This window comes from Manis pentadactyla, chromosome 4 (genome assembly GCF_030020395.1).
Source record: "Manis pentadactyla isolate mManPen7 chromosome 4, mManPen7.hap1, whole genome shotgun sequence".
Classification (NCBI taxonomy): Eukaryota; Metazoa; Chordata; class Mammalia; order Pholidota; family Manidae; genus Manis; species Manis pentadactyla.
The window spans coordinates 44,294,370-44,319,967 of NC_080022.1; the positions used below are offsets into that span (position 1 = coordinate 44,294,370).

The 25,598-nt window shown below is 50.0% G+C and overlaps 1 protein-coding gene across 1 annotated transcript in view; it reads left to right on the forward strand.

Annotated features, from left to right (window-relative positions):
- MROH7 (maestro heat like repeat family member 7) overlaps nt 1-25,436 on the forward strand; it is a 46,461-nt gene extending 21,025 nt beyond the window's left edge. The window contains 19 exon segments of the mRNA XM_057499457.1: nt 585-678; nt 1,142-1,189; nt 1,192-1,232; nt 1,439-1,578; nt 4,006-4,106; nt 4,154-4,161; nt 4,516-4,600; nt 4,603-4,691; nt 5,128-5,282; nt 7,461-7,532; nt 7,534-7,591; nt 10,611-10,798; nt 15,170-15,307; nt 17,170-17,284; nt 20,450-20,605; nt 20,866-20,988; nt 22,426-22,528; nt 24,567-24,626; nt 25,189-25,436. Coding sequence (XP_057355440.1) covers nt 585-678; nt 1,142-1,189; nt 1,192-1,232; nt 1,439-1,578; nt 4,006-4,106; nt 4,154-4,161; nt 4,516-4,600; nt 4,603-4,691; nt 5,128-5,282; nt 7,461-7,532; nt 7,534-7,591; nt 10,611-10,798; nt 15,170-15,307; nt 17,170-17,284; nt 20,450-20,605; nt 20,866-20,988; nt 22,426-22,528; nt 24,567-24,626; nt 25,189-25,436 — 2,022 coding nt within the window.
- The last annotated feature ends 162 nt before the right edge of the window (nt 25,437-25,598 follow it).

Consider the following 25,598-nt stretch of genomic DNA (forward strand, 5'->3'; position numbering starts at 1 on the left):
TCATTCTTTATTGGTGAATTTAAAACCTAAGAGTGGGATTTTAAGCACAGAAGAAGGAAAAAAGCAAGTGAGCCAAACGATCAGTGATTGAAATCAACCAAGATCTCTAAAACAAAGGAGCCTCAGTTGGGGGAGGCTTCTGGCTGTTTTTCTGGTGTGTGGCTTGGGCGATGTGTTTTTTTGGGCCACCTTTGAAATGGATGCCTTGGCAATCAAAGCTTAAGTCAGGCACTTGCATTATTACAAAGAAAAACTGCCAGGGCTTACACTAGGGAGGACAAAGTGATGTAGTGGAGCAAATCGCCAAGTGCTCGCTTGGCCCCTGGTAGAGTCAGTGAGTGCTGGGTTTCTCCTTCCTCTCCCTGTAAGGTAAGAAGTGTGTCGGGGGTGGGGGTGGGGGTGGGACTGGGGGTAATTTCCAATTTATCTATAACTGTGACCCATGGAGAGGAAGTGATTTTCCCAATACCACGTACCGGAAAGCAGCTCTCCTGTGACCCCTCATCATCTCACCCACAGCAGGGGATGTGTGGGGCAGGGGTCTGCTCCAGAGGCCACCCAAGGCTTGGTCCTCCAGTCCGCAGGTGCTTTACTGTCAGACCCTGGATGCCCTGCATACGCTGCTCAATGCCCTCTGTGTTGAGGACCCCACTCCTGCTGGGCTGAAGATCATCTTGGAGGAGTGGGAGCAGGGAGGAGATGAAGGGCAGAGGGGTAGGCGAATTGGCTCAGAAACAGCTGGGGGATTCGCTTCAGGACGTTGTCTGGAACTAGTGCTCTGCCTCCCACCCCCACTGCTAGCCCTGCCCCAGGCTCCTGCCCCTCACTCAGCCCACCCCCAGCCTCCTACCACGGCTACCCCCGCGTCTTTTCTCTCTCCATTCTTGTCCCTGACTCTCTCGTCCAGCCTCATGACTCTCTACCTTTTATCTCTGGCCTCACTGACCTTGCCTTCCCTCTGCCCTTGCAGTCCTGTTCTCTGCTTCTGGGCCCCACGGATCCTTGTGTTCTGTGAAGAGGACGAGGGCTATGGGGGGTTGCCTTATCACCTCCCCAGACGCTTCCTGAAGGCTGGCCTGCCCACCTCAGCAGCAGAGACTGGCCTCCGGCCTGAAGCTCTGAGTCTTGCCCTTGTCCTCACAGCCTCTGGGGCCCGGGATGAACTCTGGGAAGACCCATGAGCCAGCACGGCCGTGAAGAGCAATGTCTCTGTGCTGACCCTGCCTTTCTTTGTGAGTGGTCCCTGGGAAGGGGGTCCCTCCTAGGGAGAATCTTTCCAGCCCTGAGGGAGCCTCTACATCAGTCCAGAGAGTCCCAGGTGGCCCTTGCTGTCCTCAGAGGGCTCTATGCTCAGGGCCAGACCCTCCAGCTCTGTTCACCACTTACTGTACATTGTTGAACCTATAAGGCTCGGTCCTTAAGATCATGGCACAAACAGATGTCCTTGAGGTTCCCGGCACTGGGGTGTCTGCTGGGGAGGCTCATCCTGCACATCGGGAATCCCGATGAGGAGATTGGCTGAGAAGCTCTGGACGGCATCACCATCCTTTACACCATCCTGGAGCTCCAAAAACGTAAGCCCTTTGGAATCCTCTGAGACAAGGCTTCTGAGCAGGTGCTCCGCCTGGGCATTAACTGTAGCTCTGGCAAAAAGGCAGCGGTGGGAGATGGAAGAGGCCAGCACAGGGTCTGAAGGGGTCAGTGGAAGCTGGTGTGAAGTGTTAGTCCCCATAGAACCAGGGGATTCTCCCATTCCCGCGGCGCTGTGTGCACCCAGGCATGACAGCCCTGCTGTCTTGTTTCCTGGTACCTTTTCCCCACCAGACTATGATCCCATTTGAGGGCAGAACGAGGATGTGTTCCCAAGGACTAGCCCTAGGCCTGGCACATGTTGGGTGCTCAGTGAATAGTTATGGAAGGCATGAACAAAGTACAGATCTTATCTTAGAATCTGGAGTGGCTAAAGCCTGTAGGTGGGGGAACTCCCTGGCCTTAGTCTTAGGGAGCTAGTGATGAGACGTCGGCTGACACAGGCATCCTGCTGGCACTGAACCTAGAGAAGCCCAGGATCAGTTCTTACCTGGCGTCTTCCTTTCTCTACAGTCCCAACTCTGTCTGAACCAAGGGACCTTGGCCTGTTGTTTAAACCTTGGCACTGGAAGCAGAGTGACCTGGGCATAAGACCTGGCTCTGGCCCTTCCTAGCTGTGTGATCTCAGCTAAGCAATCTTTTTGTCCAGGCCCAGATTTCCCCAGCTGTAAAAATGGGTACGATAGCATGTAACTCATAAACGTTTCAAAAGACTAAATGAGATAATCTATGTAAAGAGTCCAGCTCAGTGCCACACATAACAGGCACTTGCAAATAGAGTTTCCCTTTTCCCGTCCCTATAAGCATCAAATTATTAGTTCCAGCCTTTTGGGATCTGTCTGATCTCCCTGCTTTCCTTGATTTCTAGAATTTGGGGCAAAGATTTGGCTCCTAGGAGATTTTCCCACAGCCTAGAAACCACTCATACCTCCTGAGTGATGGGTGAAGGTGGTGTAAGCCATATGAACAATTAGGCTCATGGGCAGGAATAGTATAGACCAAATTAGTATCACCATATTTAGCAGATAAAAATATAGGACACCCAGTTAAATTAAAATTTCAGATACACAGTGAATAAGTTTTGATACATTTGAAACATTTACTAAAAATTATTTGTTGATCTGAAATTCAGATTTAATTAGGCAACCTGTATGTTATCTGGCAAACCTGGGCCAAACCCACATGGTCAGATTCTCAAGAATTAAAATGGTTTGTCCAGCCCCCTTAACTATAGGAAGGAGCAAGGCCAGGTTCTGAACTTTGGTTTGTCCTATTCCAGGTCTCGAGCTTTTTTCCTTTACAAACAACCCACACAGTGAGTCCATATGGTCCATCTACCTTGATGGCCCTTTCTTATGCCCGTGTCTTGTATACCCTGGGGGACCCAGGTAGGACCCAGGCCCAGCCACAGCAAGGGCTCAGGAAATGTGCCTAAAATGTGTTTCCTTCAACAGAAAATATGGTGCCACCATGTGTCAGATGCTATTCTAGGTACTGAGACAGCACTGAAGAAATAAATATTGATTAATTAAATAATCCTCCCTGCTTAGCTTACCTTCTTGTTATCAGGAGACAATGAGCAAAATAAACAAGGAATACATAGAGTAAGTCAGATGATGACAAGTACTACAGGGAAAAAAGCAGAAAAGGGGGATCAGAATGCTAGGAGTAGGGGGATTGCAATTTAAAAGACGTATTGCCACTTATCCACCAGAATGGTGAAAATGAGGCACACGGACAATGCCATGTCCTGGTGAGATGTGAGTCCCCTGAAACACTCATACACTGCCAGCAGGAACAGAGCTGGTCCCCACTGGGGAAATCGCAGCATCTCCTGAAGCTGAACCTATGCTTCTCCTAGGATGCAGCAGCTCCCCTTTGCTATATGCCTACAAATGTAGTATAGTCAGTCACCAAAAGGCTTGGACTAGACATACTAGAATGGTTGTAGCCGCACTATGCATAACAGCAGGAAACAACCCAAATATCCATCAGAAATAGAACATATAAGTAAATTATAGTATTTTCATACTAAGGAAATGTACTCGGCACCAAGAATGAATGAGCCAATGCTATTTGCAACAGTGTTGGTGAATCTCATCCACACCAGGGTGAGTCAAAGCCAGGTACAAAGGATCACATACTACAGAAAGTCTAACAGCAAGGAAGTCTGATCTGTGAGTTTAGCAGTCAAAATAGTGGTTACCCTGGGTGGGGAGGGGGATTGTGGACCAAAAGAGGAGCACAGGAGGGGCCTCTGGGGTGCTGATATTGTTTCTTGACCTGGGTGCCATCTACATGGATATGTTCACTATGTGAAAATGCATCAAGCTGGTTACTTATGATTTATGCACTTCCTATATCCACCTTCAACAAAATGTTAAAAACAAAAAAGGGTGGTCGGGCCCCACTGAGAAGGTTCTTTTCTTGCAGGACCAGTAATGAGCTGTACAAGAGCAACAAGCAAAACCTAGGGCCCTATCACCCTGTCAGCTGGTGCCAGGACATTCTGCGTGGTGACTGCCGGCTGCCCATCAACCCTGGGCCTTTCCAGGGATGGGAGTGGGGGCAGTGCTGGACAGCCCTGATGCCTTCTCCTCCCATTCCCTCTTTCCAAGCTCAAGGCCCTTTACAGAAATCCTTCGCTGCCTACATGGGCCCACCCTGAGTGACCCCTCCTCCTCTGGTCTGGGCCATAGCATGTGGGCTATGACTTCCTTCGGGAAGCATGTCACCCAGTTCTGAGGGCAGGCCATGTCACACCTTCTTTTGTGGCTTCTCCCCAAATTGTTTGACACTCACAGAGTAACCAAGTGTGCAGGCCCTCCCTGCTCACCTCTGTGTGTGTCCGGCATATTGTGCATGTGTATATGGCTCGCTCTGGGTCTGTGCATGGGTGTCAGTATCTCTGTGCCTTTATTTCAGAAATTTGGAGACTTTCTGGGGCCCCAGCAGGTAAAGGATCTGCTGCTAGCAGCGCTGGAAGGGCTGCAAGGTGGCTCAAGGCTCAGGGGAAGGACTTTGGGGAGACGAGGCAGCTGGCCTCAGAGGTCACTCTCAGCTCCGTGCTGGAGCGGTACAGCCACAGACCACTGGAGGTGGTAAGGGCCCTGGGGGCAGAGGCGTACTGGGAGACCCCACAGGGCCTGCCTACCCTCAGGACCTCCTGCCTGGCAGTGGGCATGGTGGGGGTGCTTGGGCCCTAAGCACTGGGGCAGGGCAGAGGGCGTGGGGGTGACTGAGATCTAGGCACTCACAACTTGCAGGTGAGGAAGAGCTCACTTACCAGCCCCTGGGAGGACTCAGCCAGCCTGGTGGGGGGTGGGGAGGGCAGTGGAGCCCAGCAGGCTCAGACCCAGGGAAGGAACCTGCGCCACCTGCCTCTCCCCTTTTCTGTCCTGAGCACTCTCTTTCTCCTCTTCACTGTCCCTCTATCCTGTCATCTCCACTTCCTCCTTCCCTGCCCCCCACCTCCCCATCTTCCTTGGCTTCTCTTTGGTCCTCTGACTGCTCACGGCTGCCCTGGCTGTGCCCCAGATCCCAGAAATCATGCAGGGCATCTATGTGCAGCTGAGCCACATCCAGGAGCCACAGACCTGTGTGGTGGCCCTGTTGCCCGTCTCCCTCCTGGCCAGCAACTCCATGACCAAGGTTGTTGTGGCCCTGCTCGTGTGCCCCCTCCCGCTGGACAGGTACCAAGTGAGGGGCTTCCCAGCCACTACATCTCAGAGGGTTGAAGTAACCCCATCCTGGTCTGACTTCCTCTTTCTGCCCAGAGAAGCCCCGTATCCTCCCAGGTGGCCCCTCTTCCATGACCTGTGGTGCTATGACAGCCATTAAGCACTTCCCTAGCACTGTGAGGTATCAGTGCAGAGCATCAGTACATTCTCTCATTAGCACAACAGCTCCATTCTACGGATGAGGAAACTGAGACTCACGGGAAGTTTTTGCCCTAGGCACTCAGGGAGCAAGCACAGAATGAGGACCCAAACTAAGATTTGACCACCTCCAAACCCAAAGCTTTTTAGTGATGCCATGGAAAGGAGGTCTGAGTGTTGGCCCTGACTCTGCCCCCAGCTGCTATGTGGTCTTAGGCAGCTCACTTGCTGTCTCTGGGCTTTAGTTTTTCCCCATAGCCAAGAAGAGGAAATAACCTCTGCAAAATTCCCACCCTAGATGGGTGGTCATAACAAGTAATTCCACCAGCTGTGCTGAGGGCCACCTGGCCTGGGCCTGGCAGGAGGATGCACCATGCTGTCAGCCTTCAGGGACTCCTCATCCGGTGGGCAGAAGGGACTGTGGCCAGATGGTGAGGCCTGAGCAGGGGAAAGCAGTCTGATGGCTCCAAACTCCCAGCCCAGGAATCCACTCCCACAGCTCTGAATGAATCAAGGCAATAAGCATGTGATCCACACCTTAAGGTGGTTGTTTGTTTGTGAGTAAATGTAAAAAACTGTGGAACTATGGAGATGGGTTGCCCTACTAAGGAGAGTTGGTGTCGGTCATAGAAGCAAAGGTCAGTTGGGATGGTAAGGGCTGGTGCCACATCCACATCATCCCACCAGGAAGAAATTAACCCTTTCTGGCCACACTGCCCACCAGGGGTGCTTCTTGGAATCGTTAATCATTCAGACTCAAAGACTAGCAGGGCCACATCTGGCATCAGAGTGGTTGGGGTATAGAACAGGGCAGTGGCAGGGGCTCTCTCTGCAGCAGAGACAGAGCTGGGACAAAACTTAAGGAGGCCCTGGCTTATGGGCCACACCTGCGCTTGCCCAAGCCTGAGAGTAAGGGCCTCTTTAATTTTGTGCCCTGGAGACCTCACTCCCCTCACCTTAGTTTTGGCCATGGGTGTAAGAGTTGGTTTCTTGGGTCTGCCAGGTGAAAGGTACAGGAGCTTCCTAGGCTTAAATGGGTCAGGCCTCCCAGGAACTAGTATCTCTTAGAATAACTCTGTAGACTTCACTTCTGGGGTCACCACAGGAACAAGCCTAGTCATAAGTGTCACCACACCCTGGGAAGCTCAGCGTCCCCAGAGGTTCTTATAGTTAATTTATAGTTCCTCCCAGCCCAGATGCAATTTACCAATCGGGTCATTTTTACCATAAGCAATGTTGCCTAGCAACATAGTTGATATACTATCTTTATCAGGTTTCCAGGGGAACAGAGCTAGGAAGTTAATGGAAGGTTCAAATGCTCCTGTGGAAGGGGGAAAGGGTTCTGTTAACCCTTTAGTGCACAAGCCTGTTAGTGCTTTCAACTCCCCAGAGCAGGAGTGCCACAGGCTGGTGCTGGCAGGCACACACTTCCCCTTGCCTGGCATACTGCCTTCTAAGGGACAGGAGTGGGTGCTTCTGATGTTATGTGACAAATGCAGGCCCCAGAGGGTCCCTTGGCATAGAGGAAAGAGCACACTTTGGAGACATCAGACCTGGGCACTTCCTGAGTGCAGCTCATTAGCTGTGTTGTGTGGGACTGGTGATCCTGCCTCTCAGCCTCAGCTCCACATCTGTAAAATGGGAATAACAACCCACCCTGAGGGTCATTGTAAGAATTCAGTGACCTTGAATGTCTTGAATATCTTGATCACTTCCATATGCCCAGAGATTTGCCTAGTGCCTAGCACGCAACAGATTTTCAATATATGGTGAAGTAATAAATTGTATATAAAGTATTTGGCATGATACCTGGGAAATAGGGTTTTCAATAATTGTCAGCGTCCTGCCTCTTAGGGAATGTTTTCTGGAACATTCCTTAATGGTGTACATTCCTCAATGGCATCTTCCCTTCTCCTTCCCAAAATCACTGGGAGGCAGGGTGGGCCCCACTGCCCTGGTTCCCATGAACCCTCCCTGCCTGTGACCTTCCAGCAATGGAGCAGAGATGGGGAGGCATCTGATCCTGTGCAAGCCCAGCTGTGATGTCCGAGATCTCCTGGATCTCCAGCCTGAAGGAGAAGCCTGTTACCAGGAAGGGCAGGGCCTCCATCGTGCCCCTAGCGGTGAGGACGTGCCCCTCCTGCCCCATCTCTGCCCCATCCAGCCCCCCTCGCTCCCTCCCTCCTACTGAGCTCAGCACACCCAGCTTCTGGTGCCCCGCTCTGCAAATAAGTAGTGGTGTGGCTTGGGCAGGTCTGTCCCTGGGCTCTTCTTTGTGATCCACTGAGTGACAACAGTACTGCTGCTTACAGTGACAGCAGCAGCCTGAGATGGGGGAAAGGCAATGACCGGGGACTCACAGCCCTTAGTCTGAGAACTTGGCTTAGTTCCATTACTATTTTGTAACCTGAGCAAGTCACTTCACTTCTCTGAGATTCGGTCTCGGCATCTGTAAATGGAAATAATAATGTGGGTTATGATCACATGAGGTAACTCATTAATTCATTTAGTGACACAAAACGTTTAAGCATGTCTCATTGCCAGGCTCAGAGCTCAGCCCTGGAAATACAGAGGGAAAGGTGGCTCTGACTGCAGAAGGTGATGAGGCAGAGACAGATTTCTCTCTGCCTCTGTGACTACTGCCCTAGTCCTACCCAGCTGGATAACACCCTGCTCATCTCCTTGTTTCCACTCCAGCCCCTCCAATCTGTACTGTGGCCAAAAAGCCTTTGAGAAATACATGTCTGCCCTTCTCAGCCTCCTCAGTGGCTTCCCATTGCCCTTGAGAGTAACAATGTTCCTACCTGTGCTGCAAAGCCCCATCTGTACCCGCCACCGCCATACTCCCTGGTCATCCTGCTTGCACAGCTCCAGCTTCACTGGTCTTTGTCAGAACTTCATACACACAATGCGGGGCCGTTGCACGTGTTGCTCCCTCTGCCTAGACTGCTCTCCACCAAGTTAACTTCTACTCACCCCTCAGCTCTCAGCTCAAACATCACCTCCTCAGGGAATTCCTCACCTATCTCCTTGACCAGATCAAATCTCTGAATAACATCCTTTGTTTTATATACATTATCTTGGGAGCATTTACTCAAGATGTGACTTGACAAAATAGTATAAGAGTCATTTGGCTAATCTGTGAGATGTGTGAACGTAACACCTGAACCTGTTTTGCTCAGCATGATATCCCCAATGTCTAATGTATACCGGGCACATAGTAGACCCTCCAAAAAATTTTGTTGGTCAGATTTATTTATTAAACAAATATTTATTGAGTGCCTACTATGTTCTAGGCACACTCATACATCTTGGGGACTCAGCAAAACATTCTCTGATGGAGGGAAGCAAATAAAGATACGATGGGTGGAAGAGCAGGTGGTCCCCGTTTACAGAGGACACTGCTGCTCAGTCACATTCTAGGTCTCAGCCAAGGCCGCAGAGCTAGTGAATGGTAGTGGCAGGACTCAGACCCAGATCTCCTATCTCTGAATCCTGTGCTTCTCTACCTGATCTAACCTCTCTCCACCAACACTGAGTCTATGAATAAGGCACCAGCCCCATTCCTTCTCTGATCTGGGCATTCATCCACTCTCCCTTCAATCAGTGTGTGGGTGTATTCTCGAGTCACTCATTCATGCTTGTTGTTTAACATAGTTTAAGATAGATACAGCCTGGAGTAAATTTTATCTTATGGTATTGATAAACCATCAGAGCAAGACTGAGCCAAGAGCAGAGCCCTATGGTATATCGCTAGAGACTTTTCTCTATTCTATAGACTATTCTTTGGGCAGTCATTAGCTTTGAGCTACTGAAAAATGTAAAGGCTTTGAGTCTAAAAGGTTTGTCTTAGCTCTGCCACTGAATTATTGTATAACCTTGGTCATGTACTTACCCCTCTCCAGCCTTGGTATTTAGATTTGTAAAATGGGGAGCAATAACCCCTGCCTTGTCTATCTTACCTCTGGGAAAAGTATGTGTAAGGGCTTCCTAAGCTGTAAAGTACAAATAACTGCCATTTATTCTCCTCTAACTCACACATGTCACTTATTTACCTGAGAACATACCACAGGTTGTTTTACTCCACAGTTAAATGCTTTTCCCTTGGGCCAGCAGGATGGGGTCTTGGTGGCATAGATCTTGACCACTTCCTTATAAAGCATTCTTACCACTCGTCACATTGAATCTTCACCACCTTGTGGGCTGGCTGAAAGAGGAGCATTGACCTCACTTTACAGAGAATTAATCTGAGGTCCACAGAGAGGCCAGGGAATGGTAGAGCCAGACTGAGCCATCAGGTCTTGTGACCCTAGCCCATAACCTCCCCTGTCCCCTGTATTGTCCTCTTGCCAGTTAGAGAGGACTTGGTGGGCTGAGTGTGAGGGGTAGGACCAGAGCTGGATGGCAGGTAGAGAAATTGGAGGGTGAATGCAAGATGGGTCCCAGGGAACACCCTGGGCCAACCTCCAGTAAAGCCAAGTTCTTAGGACTTGAGAGGGCTGGCATGGGGAGCCATCATCTGGAAGGGGCAGTGGTGTGAGGAAGGTGGGCATAGAGTGAGAGTCCTAGGATTGGTGCTCCTTGGTTCCTGCTCAAGGATGGGGTTTGTTTCCCTTAGCTGCTGGCCACATGGGAAGACAGTGAGGGCAGCCTGGTTTAATGGCCCAAAGTGAAGAGAAAATTGGTGCTCCTCATGGTCTGTGTGCCTATGGTATGAATGAGGACAAGGCAGGGCACACTATACCCTGTATCTGAAAACCTGGGTTCATGTCCCAGCTCTGCCCCAAGGTGCTGGATGATCTTAGGCAAGTCCCTTCACCCCTTTGAGCTTGTCTCCTCATCTGCACAGTGCGGTGAACACTACCTCTCAAGACGTGGGAAGGAATTCCTCCACCATGATTCTTCCAGGGTTGTGTCCAAGTCAAAGAGGCAGGCTGTTGTTATTGTTCTGGGGAAGGGCTCACCCAGAGACCCAGGACTCAGAGTGCAGTGGGGTGAGGGTGGGGGAATCTGGGTTTTCCTAGGCTGGGCCAGAGAAGAGCAAAGTTCTGGCCCAGCCTCCTAGAAAAGTAGTTCAGGCCCCTGCCAGGAGTACTGGGACAATGGGCCAGGACCTCCCACCAGACTCCCCTCCACCCCTAGGCAGCCAGCGGTCTATGTGAGCTTCTGTCCATCAGCAGTTGCATGGGCCGTGTGAGTCACATCTACCCCCAGTTGCTGCTGGCGCTGCTCATTCAGGTTCATTACCACATCGGCCTCAACCTGCCTGGCCACATGGCTGCCTGCAAGGATGTCAAGGATGCACAGCCCTCCATCTCTGGCCCTGTGTGGTATGCTCCTGCTGTCCCTGGCAGGGCGTGGGGGTGGGCCTCCAGCAAGGGTCCTTCCAAAAGTCTTTAGGGCAATTGATCAGCAGAAATTAGCTTTGGGACTAGATGAGAAAACAGAAGCACACTTTTATGAGAGCCAATAATTTGTTCAACAGCTATTCTGAGCCCCTGCTGTGTGTGTCAGACTGTTTAGTGCTGGACCTCAGCAAGCAATCAGCCCTCCCGCAAGGAGCTCACAATTTCATATTTCTTCCTCCCTCCCTAGAGATGGTTATTTGTATTAGATTTGTATCCAAGGCCAAGCCATTTTATTTTTAATTATTGATTGGTATAGGTAATATAAACACATGGACAAACAGCTCAAGACATTAAAAGTGAGTGTCGTTTCTTCCCCATACCCTGGTTACCCTCCCCAAAAGAACCAGTTTCTTTCATGCCCTTCCAGAGACGGTTTATGCAGAGATAAGTGTACATGTTTATATTCTCTATTTTTAGACCAATAGTAGGGTAACATATATGGTTATACATTTGTGCTGTTAGCATAGACTATGTCTTGAAGATCACTACAGATAGAGCTGCCTTCTTATTTTTAACAGCTGAAGAATATCCCTACATGTACAATTCCAATATACTGTAATTTATTTAACCAGGCTTCTCTTGATTTAGATACTTTGTAGCCAGCCCTTTGCAATTATAAGCAATGCTTCAGTGAGTTAGTTTGTTTATATGTCCTTATGCACACATGATTGTCTGTGTAGGATGGATTCCTGAAAATAGGATGGGTACATCAAGGGTTTCTGCATTTAAATATTAAGGTGGGACAGGAATATGTGGTGGGAAAGTTCTTGACCAGTGAGCGATGTAGGGGAAAATGGTGTGCCTCCTAAAGCACCTGACTTGCAAATTGCCTCCCCAGAGGGTACTGCCACCAGCAGTATATGAGAGTGTCTATTTTCCCATCCCTTTGCAGCACAATGTAGTATTAAACATTTTTATCTTTACCAAATTGAAAGTTGAAAAAAAAGGTATTTTGCTATAATTTTTGTAATTTTAGTTTGCATTTTTCTTGTAATGAAGTTCAGATTAATTGCCATATATATTTCCTTTTCTGTGAGCAACCTGTTCTTGTTCTTTGCCCAATTTTATGTAGGACTGTTGGGATTTTTCTTATTAATTTGTAAGAGCTCTTTATATATTAAGGTCATCAATGGTCATTTGTATTCAGTTTGGCACATAATGTGCAACTATTTTATGGTCTTTTGCAGTGCAGAATTTAAAATTTTTATATAGTCTGGTTTGTAGTTTTTTCCCCTCTTTTGGCTTCTATTATGTGTTATTCTCAGAAAGGCACACTTTGAGGGGCAGAGGGCAAGCAGTTGTGTAGCTGGGCTTGATGTCAGAACACCTTGAACTCGGGTCCTGACTCCATCACTTAGTAATTTGTACTTTGGGTAAACTAATTCAATCTCTTAGTAGCTTGGTTTCTTTGCCTATGAAATGGGGGAAGTGATTCCTACCCCACAGATGTGTTGTAAAGACCAAACAGAATGGCATCATAAGGTGGCACCAAGGCGGTGGCACCAGTCTGATTCCCCTCTCACTCGCTGGAGCTACCCCCAGTCTGTTGGCCCTGAATCAGAAAGCTGGGGAGCTCTGGGGAAACAAACCCCAGGAAAGCTGGGGAGCTGCTGGAGGAGGAGGAGGAACACATGGTGGCAAAGTTCTCTTCGCATGATATGGCATGATGAAGGGTGTGAGCTCCACACAGTGAGGGCTTCGCTTGGCCGAGGTTGGCGCGAGGAAGCTGGGAGAGAACCTGAGTGTCCACCTTCACCTCTCCAGCCCCGACAGCAGCCTGTGGGGCTGAAAAAGCAGAGGCAGGCAAGCGCCAGGCTGAGGGGGACTAGAAAAGCCCGGAAGCTGGACCTGGCTGTAGGGTGCTGAATGGTGGCTCCCAGAAGATGTCCACCTGGAGCCCATGACTGTGACCTTACTTGGAAAAAGAGTCTTTGCAGATGTAATTAAAGATCTCAGGATGAGATCATCCTGGATTAACCAGGTGGACCCTAAATCCGATGACAAGCGTCCTTGTGAGAAGAGGAGACACACACAGCGGGGAAGGCCACGTGAAGGCAGAGGCAGCGGTGGGGGTGATGCAGCCCAGGCCGAGGAGCGCCGTGAGCCGCCGGAGGCCGAGGAGGGAGGAAGGATTCTCCCCCAGGGCGTCGGGAGGGAGCGTTTCCCTACTGTACCTGGATTTTGGATTTAGGGCCTCCAGAACTATCAGAGAATAAATTTCTCTTGTTTTAAGCCACCAAGTGTGTGGTAAGGTGTTACAGCAGCCGCAGAAAACCAAGTCACTGTGCCGTGGACCCCGGGCGGGTCACCTGGGCTCCAGACTCTGGTGAGGGAAGGGGCGAGCTCTCGTGGCCGGCCAGTGCGCGGAGATGGCTTCGTGCTCCCGAGAGGAGGCGCTTTTGAAGAGGGTGGAGCGCAGTCCTGCTGGGCCGGACGCCACCGACGCGGCCTGACAGCACGTCCCATGGGGCCCAGCTTCTGTGCCCTGCAGCAGCCTCCCGCGTGGAAGCAGCGGCGTGCTGGATGGTCGGCCTCCGCCCAGGGCAGGGACAGGGCAGCCCTTGCTCCACTTCGCGGGGAAAAGCTGAGAATCTTCCAGGAAGGGGAAGCCAAAGGGCCGCTGCCCACAGCCTCCCCCCAACAGTGTCCCGTCCGCCTTTGTGCAAAGCGTGGGCCTCATGTGGGTCTTTCACAGGTGCATCTTTGGTTGGGGTGAGGAGAAAGAGATGTGCAGGGTCATTTTTGTTAAAATTCAGAGGCTGCCTGAGGAAATGGTGAACGAGTGGAGAGGACTGACCCTGGGTAATGTAGTTCCGTGTTCAGAAACCCCTATTCCTTGTTGGCTGCCCAAACCAGGGAGGGGTGAGGGGCTGGCCAAAGCTGCCCCTGTCTAAAACCTCCGAGTGAAGTTGTGCCCTCAGAAGCTCCTGAGTTCAGTGCTGTCCCCAAGCCAGTTAGTTAGTGAGGAAGTGATCAACTGCCCCTGGAGATGGGGGCACACCAGGAAGGGAAGGTGGTCAGGTCACAGTGAAGCACATACGCACACACGTGGGCGGTGCACTCTGTGTTAAAGGGTGCTAATGCTTGAAAGGGAAGCTATACCTCCCTTCTCCGAGCAAAAACATGTAAATCTCAGCTTCGCTGTTCCCCCAATGCCTGGACTTTCAGGGATGAGGGAAGAGGGGGGATGGGATAGTTGGGGAGGGAGAGCCCCAGGCCCTTGGTGTGGACAATACCTGTGGTCGGCCTCCCTCTCTCCCTATGCGTGTGTGTAACTTTGAACTCTGGAGGCACTGCTGGTTGCGGGCTGTCACTGACAGTACATGCTTCAGAGAATTAGCACAAAGCTTGCATGAGTCCGAAAGCGCTGGCCTCAGAAGCAACTTGAATTTTCACACTAATCAGTAGTCATCACAAAATTAAAAACACCAAAATTAAGAGCAAATTCCTGAGAATTACCTGAGTTCTGAAATGCTTTGATGCTTTGTCTGGAATCACGAGCACTGCCATCTCTCAGTATCATCTGAGGTATGTCTGTATACAGCTGCATCATAAACTCTTTAAGTGAGTTTAAGTTTCTGGAAAACTTGTTTAAAGGTAAATTTTATTCCATACATTGTCAGTTTTTATTTTAATAAAGGTTTTTGTATATATGTTTATATATACATGAAGTTATATGTACACATATGCACACACAACTTTGAACACCTGGCGCCATGCTCCGCATACCGCAGGATGTGGTGGGATGTTTGCCCCCTTCTCCCTCCCTGTGGGCTTCTCAAGCTCACCTGGGAGCTTCAGGAGCAAAGACTCCTGGGTCCCAGCTTGGTCGGTCCAGGTTGTAAAGTCTCCCTGGTACTCCTGCGCATCCTGGTGTGGAAATCACTTCTTCAGTGTCCTAAGTGGGCAAAGGACTCAGGCCTGGACAGGAATCTGTGTCCAAGTGAACAGAGAGGACTACCCCAGCTGTGGGGTGTCAGGGGCCCAGGAGGCTGGGGAAGCCCAGCCCCAACCTCTCCCTCAGGAGGCTCAGGAGGGAAAGGAGGGTGAAAGCATTCTCTCCTAAGGTGGGGGATTTTGCTTCTGTTTACTCTCTTGTTCTCAAAGCTAATAATTATTTTTAAAAAGCCACCCTTTGTGGATATCCTGAGCGCCACTATCTAACAACATGCAGGTGAGAAATTTTTCTGGCTAGGTGGGCCCTGGTGGTGGCAGGAGAGGCCCAGGAGGAGGCAGCCTCCCCACCTGCCTGGGGCAGAGTGACATGAGGCCTCAGCCCCCTTGTCTTGGCAGCTGGGTGGTCAAAGTGGTGAAAACCCTGCTGCTGAAGATGGGCTGTTCATATGAGGCCACCTTTGTGGAGGACCAGGGCGGCTGGGAGCTCATGGGGCAGGCAGAGAACCTCCACCGTGGAGTGTCCCTGCTGGCAAGGTGAGGCCGGGGCCCAGGGTAAGGGTCAGAGGGAGGGAAGAGACCCTGGTATCTTCAGTTAGACTTGGGTTTGTATCTCTCTCTGAGCAGGACCCTCCCCGGTTCATCACCTCTTCTCTAAACCAGCCAAGTATTGTCTACTTTGGCAGGTATACTGCAGAGGTGAGAGATGGCACACATTCTGCAGAGGCAACCTGCAGTTATAAGTGTCCCTGGCAGTTGCAGAGCACATAGATTATTTATGAAGCACATTTTCTCACTGCATTAGGAGTTTAGTTCCCACACTAATGCAGAAATTGTGATACAGCCAAGTAGTTGAGAGCATGGCCTCTGAGTCGGTCTGCCTGTGTCTGAATCCCTGCTCACCACTTCCCAGCTGTGTGACCCAGGGCAAGTTACTTCCCCACTCTGTGTCTCAGTTTTCCCATAGGTAGTACAGAAATAATAAGACCCACCTCTGAGCTTTAGGGTGAGGATTAAATAAATCACTTTGAACAGCCCCTGGAGTATAGTAAGACAACACAGGGTAACTTGGACTACCACTATGTTGACTGGTGGGGCAGGAGTTATTAATGCACATTTTGCAGAGAAGGCTGCCAGGGACAGAGAGGGGCATCTATGTACCAAAGGTCACACAGCCAGGAAGTGGCAAAGCTGGGAAATGACCTGCTGACTCAGACTGGAGCTCTTCAGTGCCCCCGACTATACACAGCCTCCCATGGGGATGGGAGGGGGCACCTTGATTTCAATGATGTGGCTCCTGCAGTAAGATCCTGTTTCTTAGCCCTGCACCCTAACTGCTCAGGATGGTGTTCTTTGGGGGTGGGGTGGGGGGGGTGGAGGGTCTCAAGATACAATTGCGTTTGTTGGGTACTTACTCTGTTCTAGGCACCATGCAAAGAGGTGTATGTATGTGGAGTATTCCACTTAACCCTTAACATGTCTGAGGAAATAGCATTATTATTATTTTGGTTTTATCCATGAGGAAACTGAGACCCAGAGAAGTTAAGTGACTTGCCCAAAGTCACACAGCTAGTGGTGGAGGTAGGACTTCAACCCAGGCTGTCTTATTCCAGACTCTATGTCTGGCTGCTACATTTCCTGGACTCACTGATTAATGGAGCCGAGTGCAGTGCTCCTCAGACTTGAGCATGAGTCAGAATACCTACAGGGCTTGTTAAAGTGCTGATTGCTGGGCTTCACCCCACAGTTTCTGATTCAGCTGTTCTGGGGTAGGGACCTGAGAATGTGCATCTCTAACAAGTTCCCAAGTGATGCTGAGACTGCTGGTCCAGGGGCCACCCTTTTGGAACCACTGGCTTAGTAGAATAAAAGAGGCAGCTGGAGCAGGCAACCCTGGTTTGGGGCTCTACTCCGCTATTTTTCCAGCTCTGGGTTCTTGGGCAGGTCACAGCTAATGCCTCTGTTTTCTCATCTATTAAATGGGGACAACAACAATATCCTGCTTTGAAAGGTAATGGCAAGGATCAAATTCAATAACAACATGAAAGTATCTAGCTGGTGCCTGGCACTTAGGGAGTGGAGCCACACATCCTCTCCTGCCTGCCTCTTCCTCCTGAAATGTTCCTGTGCAGTCGGTGGTCGTAAAGCCTGTTTCTCATACTGATTTGCTCTGCACTCTCAGGCAAGCCATTTTCCTGCTCTGAGCCTCAGTTTCCCCATCTGTAAAATGAAGCAGTTAAACTAGATGGCCTCTGAGATCCTGTCGGAAATCCTAGGAACACAGGAACACAGGCGACCCTGATTTGCCCAGAGTTTCAAGCGTCATAGCTAGACTCCTACTCAGCGGGCTCCTCTGGGGCTGGAGAGCCTGAGGGGACCACCCACCTCCCCACCACCAGGGCCATGGTGCACTACTACTGCCCGGAGCTGTGCCGCATCCTCTACCTGATCATCCCACTCCTGGAGCGAGGCGACGAGAAGCACAAGATTACTGCCACGGCCTTCTTTGTAGAGGTACTGACCAGGCACTGGGCACCAGGCTGGGGGCCCCTCCCCAGCTATCCCTGGGCATAGGCCTCAGTTCATATTACTGGTCATTTCTCCTGTGCAGTCTTTCATGACCATGATTTCTCTTGAATATGAAGAAAACCTTGTAGGTCTCCCTCCTTCCTGCCTCCCTTCTCTTCTCCTCTCTCCACCCATTCTCCCTGTGCCACTTCTCAGATCCCCCCTAGTGCCCCAGACAACCACCAACCTCTGCTGGGCATTGTTATGTGCTAGGTGCCAGATTGGAGATAAAAAAATGAAATTGACTCTTCCCTGCCCTCAAGGAATTCTCAGCTTGGCAGGGGAGACAGAGGACACCCCTATTATAACATGGGGTACCATAGAGTGACTTGTGCTATGATGGGGGCAGTCCAGGTTGTGGTGGGAGAAAAGGAGACTCGAGGTGGTGGTGGGGCATCAGGGAGGGCTTCCTGGAGGCAGCAATATCTAAGCTGAGTGTGTATGGGAAGATACTAGGAGTTGCTGGGGAGAGATGAGTCGGGAAGGTTGGTGGGGTCTGACCCAGAAGAGGAGACTCAGCAATAATAATAGCTAACATTTATTGAGCACTTACTATCTTCCAGGCATGTTTTAAGGGCTTTACACATATCGGTTCATTTAATCCTCACAATAATCCTATGATATAGAAACTATTTCCTTCCCAATTTTAGAGGAGGAAACAGGCATAGATTTGAGTAAACTTCCCAAGGCCACGCAGCTCTAAATGGCTCCAGGATTCAAACCCAGACGTCTGAGCTCTAAAACCCACTCTCTCTCTTTTTTTAGTCTTTAAAATTATGATAAAACATATATAACCTAAAAGTCACCATTTTAACCCTGCTTAAGTGGCATTAAGTACATTCACATTGCCGTGCATCCGTCACCACCATCCATCTTCAGAACTTTCACCTTCCTTCCCAAGTTCAGTCTCTTTCCCAAACTGACACTGCATTCATTAAATAATATCACCCCATTTCCCTTTCCCCCAGTCTATGGCAACCAATATTCTACTTTGTCTCTAAGAATTTGCCATTCCTGGTTTCATGTAAGTGGAATCATACAGTGTCTGTCCTTTGGGTTTGGCTCATCTCACTTAACATCATTAAAGTTAGTCCATGTTGTACCATGAGTCAGAATTTCATTCTTTGTTAAAGCTGAATAATATTCTGCTGTATGCATATACACATTTTATTTATCCATTCATCTGTCGATGGACACTTTTAAACTCATTCTCTTACCTGCCACCCTTGCCGGCCCCTTGTGACCTGCTGGTTATCAAGCAGTGGGTGTGAGCTACATGAGGGTCTGTGCAGGGGCTCAGATGAGGGAGGCTCACTCTCTGCTTGGACACGGTCTTTTAAAAAATTTTTTTATTAAGGTATTATTGATATACACTCTTATGAAGGTTTCACATGAAAAAACAATGTGGTTACTACATTTACCCATATTATCAAGCCCCCACCCATACCCCAATGCAGTCACTGTCCATCAGTGTAGTAAGATGCCACAGAGTCACTATTTGCCTTCTCTGTGCTACACTGTGTTCCCCATGGACACGGTCTTTCCTGACAGGTGATTTATTTGTCAGGTGGACACGAGGCAGCATGGATTCCAGGCACTTTTGCATCTTTTCTGCCTCTCTACTGGACTGTGAGTCTAGGGAGGAGGCACCATGTTGTGTCTGGGCTGCAGCCCCAGCCCTGAAAGCTCCCCAAGAAGTAGGGATCAGATGGATGAGTGTCCAGCCAAATGCTGCCTGGCTCTGAGGGCACCAGCAGACTGTCACCTCTAGAAGGACAAGCCTGGGTGGTAGGGTCAGGACTCCTGGGTTCCAGCCCGAGCTCTGCCAGGTTCTACTTCCATTTCCCCCATGACCTGGTGAGGGAAAGGGAAAGTTCCATTTCTTGAGGCCTGAGATGTTCCAAACAGGGCTGACCTCTTTTGTACGTCACCCCACTACTCTGTGCAGCAGGACTGCAAAGGGCTTGTGATGCTTATGTTTAGGTGAGGTAAGGGACTGTTTGCAAGGTCAAACAGCTGACAGAGTCCAGAGAAATTCACACCAGGTCTGCCCGACTGGTCCTTCTTTCCCAGTCAGCCCCATGGCAGAGGCCCTTCTCTCCAAGTCTATTAGTAGCTGCCACGTGGGTTCTTGGGGGAGGACCTTGCCAGACCTCAGTGGAGGCTCCCATGTCCACCACAAGGTCAGGGACTCTAGGCTCAGCCCTTTCCCTGATGGAGCCCTGGAACCCTGAGAAGTGGCCCTCCTCTGAGGGCAGGGTCCTCACCCAGATTCATTCCTCCCATTCCTGAAGAGGTGGCCTGTTCCTGGCCAGAGGAAGGTGCACCACGCTCACTGTGGTGCTTTGACATAGCTCAGATGTCCCTCGCCAGCTCCCCCAGCCCACCATGCTGTGATTGCCCATGTGCTGGCTTCTCTCAATGGCAGGTGAACTCAAGGGAGCTGTGTGACCTTGGGCAAGCCCCTGAGCCTGCCTGTGCCTCAGTTTCCTCACCTGTAATGTGGGGATAATGAACTGCCCATCTCATAGGTTTTGATGAGAACTAAATGAGTTCATGTAAGACACTCAGAACAGTGCTGGCACATAGGACATGCTCTCTGAGGCAGCTCCACTGCTATTATTATTATTATTATCATTACTTTTTTCTGCGTCTCTGGTGCAAGCCCAGACTGGATGCAGAGTAGGCCTGAGTATGGGTTGTATGGATGGGTGGAGGGTTGGGGTGGGTGCACAGAGAAAGTTCCTTTTCTAATTGGTTCTCACAGTAGGAGCTCTTTTGTAATCAAGTCTTCCTAGAGACTTGCTTCATTGCAATTGGTCCACCTAGAGAGGGCACATATTTTGATTGGTCCTGGAAGAAGGGGGCATTTTCCCACTTGGCAACAAGGCATCTTTAAAGTTAGTGGGATTCCTGGCTGGGACAAATGGGCAGAGATCCAGAACTAGGCTCCAGTGAGGGGGACACTGGCCTCTGCTGTTCTCCATCTCTGTGCCTAGAGGGCCCCTCAGAGTGAATGGGAGTGAGGCCTCAGTGCCTCCGCATGGGGTGTAAGGGCCCAGGCAGCCTCCTGGTGGAGGGAGCACACCTGAACCTCCAGGTCTGCCCTAGTCACGAGAGGATGTGTGCTCCTCCTGCATCGACCTATATGGCAAGGTGTTCCAGAAGCTGCGGTCGGCCTGCACCCCAGCCATGGAGGAGCAGCTGATCAGAACCTTGCTGCCCCTGCTGCTGATCGTGCAAGAGGGCAATGCCAACGTGGGCTAGGTCAGTGTGCACAGGCGCCAGGCCCTGTGGGGGTGCCACCCTTCATGAAAACCAAGCCAGAATCACTAACAATCTATTGTGAGCAATTCTGTTCTCCAAAGGCACCCAGGATTCTTCCTCAAAAGAACCAATTTCACGTGCACATTTCAAATAGGAACCGATTTTTCAAAATTCAGTTTCACACAACTTTTTTTCCTAGAACATGTGATGGCTGTCCTGAAATTTCACAGCTCCGGTATTCTCTTCCTGTCGGTCCCCAGAAATGGTTGAAGACCCTGTTCCACTGTTCTTGCTTCATGGTTTGGAAATTGCCCAAAACAGCTTATAGCCAGAAGCCCTGGGACAACCAGAAGCAGGCAGTGGTCAAAATTTGCAAGTACCTTGTGAGTGCTTCTGAGACTACAGTGGTTCCCTATGAGACTGTTGGAGGCGGGCAATTCTTTCCTTCTCTCCCCCTTCTTTTTACACAAGAATTCTGAGTGGCAATTCCACTGCCACCTAGAGGCTGTTGACTCCTGAATGCTCATCTACATTTCTGACTTCTCTCTTCATTTCCAGTGCTCCTGTACTGTGGCTTAAGGGACACCTCCCCCAGCTAAACCACACGCATGTCGAGCCTGTCTCTTCTGAACTTGTGGCCTTCCCATGCCAGTTCTGCTCTGCCTCTCTAGATTCCCAAAGCTGACATCTAGAATCATTCTAGACTCCCGCATCTCCCTCATCTTCTACAGTTGATCTTAAATATCCTAAATATCTCTGAATCTGTTTTTCCTTCCTCATCCCCACTGTGCCCTAGATTCAGGTCATGGATGTCTCTCAGCTGGGCTATGGACCCAGCCATCCACTGGGTCTCCCAGCCTTTAATTTCGTCTACTATCCCCAACCAAGCCAACTACAACAATCTGGTTAAAACACAAGTCTGTCTATGGTATATCCCTGCCGGAAAGGTTTCACTGGCTCCCTTTTCTACAACAGTAATTCTTAGGCTGTTTCTCTGTGATGCTGGTCCCACATGACCCATAGGGATAAAAGATGTTCTAAGACACATGAGTTTGGGACATGCGCATTGTCTTCTTCCTCTTGGAGATCTGCAGTGACATGGCGCATTAAAGCTCTGAGATGCTCTGTGCTGAGGAAATGTTTCATGGCTGTTTAATTCATGGTTTGCCACACACAATCACAGAAGCTTTGCATGCCAGGCCCAGGAGTTTACTCCCTGACATCCCAATTGCCAACAGAAGAGTGATCAGATTTCATCTCCCTCAACAGCTTCAAACAGAAACCACCCCCTAGTTTTAACTTGATCAAAACCATCCTGAACACCATTGTCAGACTCTTTTGCCCAATATGTTGCTTGTCTTTGCCCCACCAAGAAAGAATGCTGGCTTCCTATTTTCTGATGCTTAAGTAAGCCCTATTCCTGTCTGGCTTTTAAGAAGTCCTAATTCTTCAATTTATTTCCATGAATCTGTTACCTGAATACTTCACCCTGGTAAGATCTGTCCCCTTATTTACTATGACCCTTGCATGCCATGTCCATACTCACCTCTGGTTGAACTTGCATTTTAGAACTGTCCTTCCAGTTGTAGCAAGACGGTGGGTTGGAGACACCGGGCAGGATGACCATTGACATGCTTACTGTAATCAGCTAAGAGAAGATGAGCCCCGGCCTCTGTGGGTATCAGGCAGAGGCCAGGATGGGCAGCAGGGATGTTTAGGAGGCAAGGGGCCAGGGCTTGGCTGCCTGATAGGGTCTGGGAGGGGTGGGTGGGTAATTAGTCCCCCTAACTCAGCACTTTTGCGGTTTCTCTTTGTCCCAGGTGAACACTTACCAAGACAGTGCCTTCACATTACTCAGCCAGAGTCTGGAGTATGCCAAGAACACCCGGGCCTCCCTTCGGAAGTCCTCAGTCATGTTCATAGGTAACAGGGCAAAACTAATCTGCTCCTGGGGCTCTGCCCACCCTCTAATTTGCTGCCAGCCCTTCCAGAACCTGGGTGAATGCTTCTCCTTGGGTGCAAGTTTTGGCCAGAGGACAACCATGGTGCACATTAGAAAGGTCTTCCCTCCTCTAAAATCACTGCTAGAGAAGTAGACCACTGGGAGGTTCATCCTGGAGTCCTTGTGCAGGTCACAACCTTGGCAACTGTACGTTGCAGAACTGCTGCTTCCCCCATGGAGTACAGCTTAGGACCAGGTCCAGCAGGTGCCTGCCATTGACCTTGGCAGGAGGGGCCAAGCTGCACAGTGAGGGAATGAAGCAAAACCTCAACTCCATGGTCCCCTTCCTATGTGACCCCAACTGAGTCATTTACTCCCACTGAGCCTCAGTTTCCTCATCTGTAGGATGGGGATCAACTCCTGCTTCACAGACTGGATAAAAATGTTTTTAAAAAATATGAAGCCTGGCACATCAGTGTGCTCACTAATGTTAGTCACCTTCATTCTTCTATTTCCCACAATCCAACCTCTGCCTTTCCGGGGAGAAAAACAAATAGATTCCCCTTACTCAGAACACCCCACCCCTCTGCCTGGGTATATCTCCTCAGGGCCAGTCACCTCCCCTCCTACAAATAACCACACCCTCTTCACCAAGGTCCAGGAGACCCTGCTTCAAAGAGGCTTGAGTGCGTAAAGCAATGTTTCTTTTAGAATCTTTCATCAATTCAACTGTAATTTTTCATCCATCTAGTCATTGCTTTAAAGCAAACGTTGGTTGATCTTCCATTCTGTATCAAGCACTATGCTTAGTCTAGAGAAATACAGAACCCTTCAGGAGGTGATGCTGATGGTATGGGCTGGGGGATGCTGTTAACATGATCAGTGCCGGGACAGAGAAGCAATGCCTAGGGTTCAGGGCACCGCTCAGAATGTGGAATGCCTGCTCAGAGTCACCTTCTCACACACAGTGACATTATTTCCTAGATACTTGTTTCTCTAAATATTGCTCCAAATTAATCACTTCTAATAATACTGGTGTTTAACATCCTGGGGGGCTTCTCTGCACCAGCGCCTGTGCTGGGGAACAAAGCTGAGTAGAGGCTGCATCTGCCCGCAGATGTCCCCTAACATAGTGCAGTGATTCCTAACCTCTTGGTGGTTACAGACCTTTTGTGAGTCTCTGAAGACAGTTATGAACACTTTCCCTAGAAAAATGCATCTATGCATACAATTTGTACATGTGACTTAAAGATCCTCAGAGACTGCCACTCCCATCCCTCTCCCCAGTGGATCTAAGCTTAAGAGACTCCTGGTCTGGTGGGAGATGCTCATTACAAGTATGACACAGCATATACAGATGAGATAAACTGACAGGTACTCTGGGAGCCCAGAGAGGTACCTAGCCTAGCTTGGGGGTAGGTCAGGAAGAATTTCCCGGAGGTATGACTACTGTAAGCTGATTAATCAAGGATAAATAGAAATGAGCCAGGCAAAGAAGTGCTGGTAGCCTCCAGAGAGGTAAGGCCTATTCAAGTGCCTGTAGGTACTTTGGGAGCCAGACATGCAGGCTGGGAGCAGGGGAGGGCTGAGCAATGTGGCTAGGAAGCAGGGTCTCAGCCCCTCCAGGGCCCCACCAACTACCTGCCTGAAAGATATACAAGGCACTCATTGTTCTTCACATTATTGCCATTCAAAACTCCATGGAGAAGAGGGCAGCCAAGCAGCATCTCCCCTAGTCTCAGAGGAGGACACTAAGGGCCAGCCTGCATAAGGGATCACTCAGGGCTACATTCAGAGTGGTTTGCAGCCCAGATGCTGTCCTTGTCCTGGTGCCAGCCCTGCCTGTTGGATTTGCCACCTCTACGAGGACTCCTCCTGTTCCAAGGTCAAAGGAATCCTTTGATATCCTCATTCACGGGGCTGAAAGAGGGTGGAGAGAGCATCCCTGAGGAGATCTGGCTTGAAGATGGGGCTCAGAGCCAGGAGCTGGAGGTACTCACCTCTTGGATTATGCTCAAGGGTCCCTGGCCCCCTGCATGGAGAACATAATGACAGAAGATCACCTGAATGAAGTTAAAGCAGATAAGTCATGCTCTGTGTTGGTGAGGTTGGCCAGTGAGAGAACGAGTGGGCTCACAGCGGGTAATAGGAAAGGGAAGGGGTATGTCCCAAAGCAATGGACTTCAGCTTAGCCCAGTTGTTCTTATTGAGGATGTGTACAGTGTTAGGTACCATGGGGTCACCAAGACACAGGACACACAACCACACCCCAGCAGAGTTTACAATCTAGGAAACCAGGCTTAGAAAAGAAGTCCAAAAACAATTTTTGGGGTTTTTGGCTAGAAGTTTTGGCCAAACTACTTGCAGGGCAAGTAGTTCAGACTCTTATTAATGGTGGCAGATTAATTTTGTAGCTGATGGGAGCATGAGGCTGGGATAGTCCAAGACAGCTTCTTGGAGGAGACAGGTTTTGCTTCAGGCTTTGAAAGGTGTGAACAACTTGAGCTGTTGAGAGGAAGGTGAGATGAGGGGATGCTGAGCAGAGTGCCTAAGGCAAAGCATGGAGTGAGAAGCAAGGATGAGGTGTGAGACCCGTGTGGGGACCTGGTCTTATCAAGTGACTTCTCCCCTCCCGATGACACAGCTCTGGAAAACTTGAGACATGACCCAGAGTCAGTAGTGTACATCTATGCAGCCCAGGCCCAGGATCACATCCTGGCCAGCTGCTGGTGCAACTCCTGGCCACTGCCACATGGGGACTCATGGGTGTGTGACCCAGCCACCACACACCGCTGGAGCCCTAGCTCTGAGAACATGCCCACCTCCCACCATCGATGCTCCTGGATCATGCAAGTACTGGGCTCCTGGAAGATGTCCTTGAAGCAGTGATGTCCCCAACCCCCCCTAGCTCTCCACAGGGGTGGCTGTGGCCTCAGCCATGCTCACTATAAATGCCATGTGGCTTACCTCTCCCACTGCTCATGAGTGTTTCCTCAAGGGAGATGACCCATTGTCTGGAGCAGCCATTGCTCCTGTGACAGATCTAGGAAG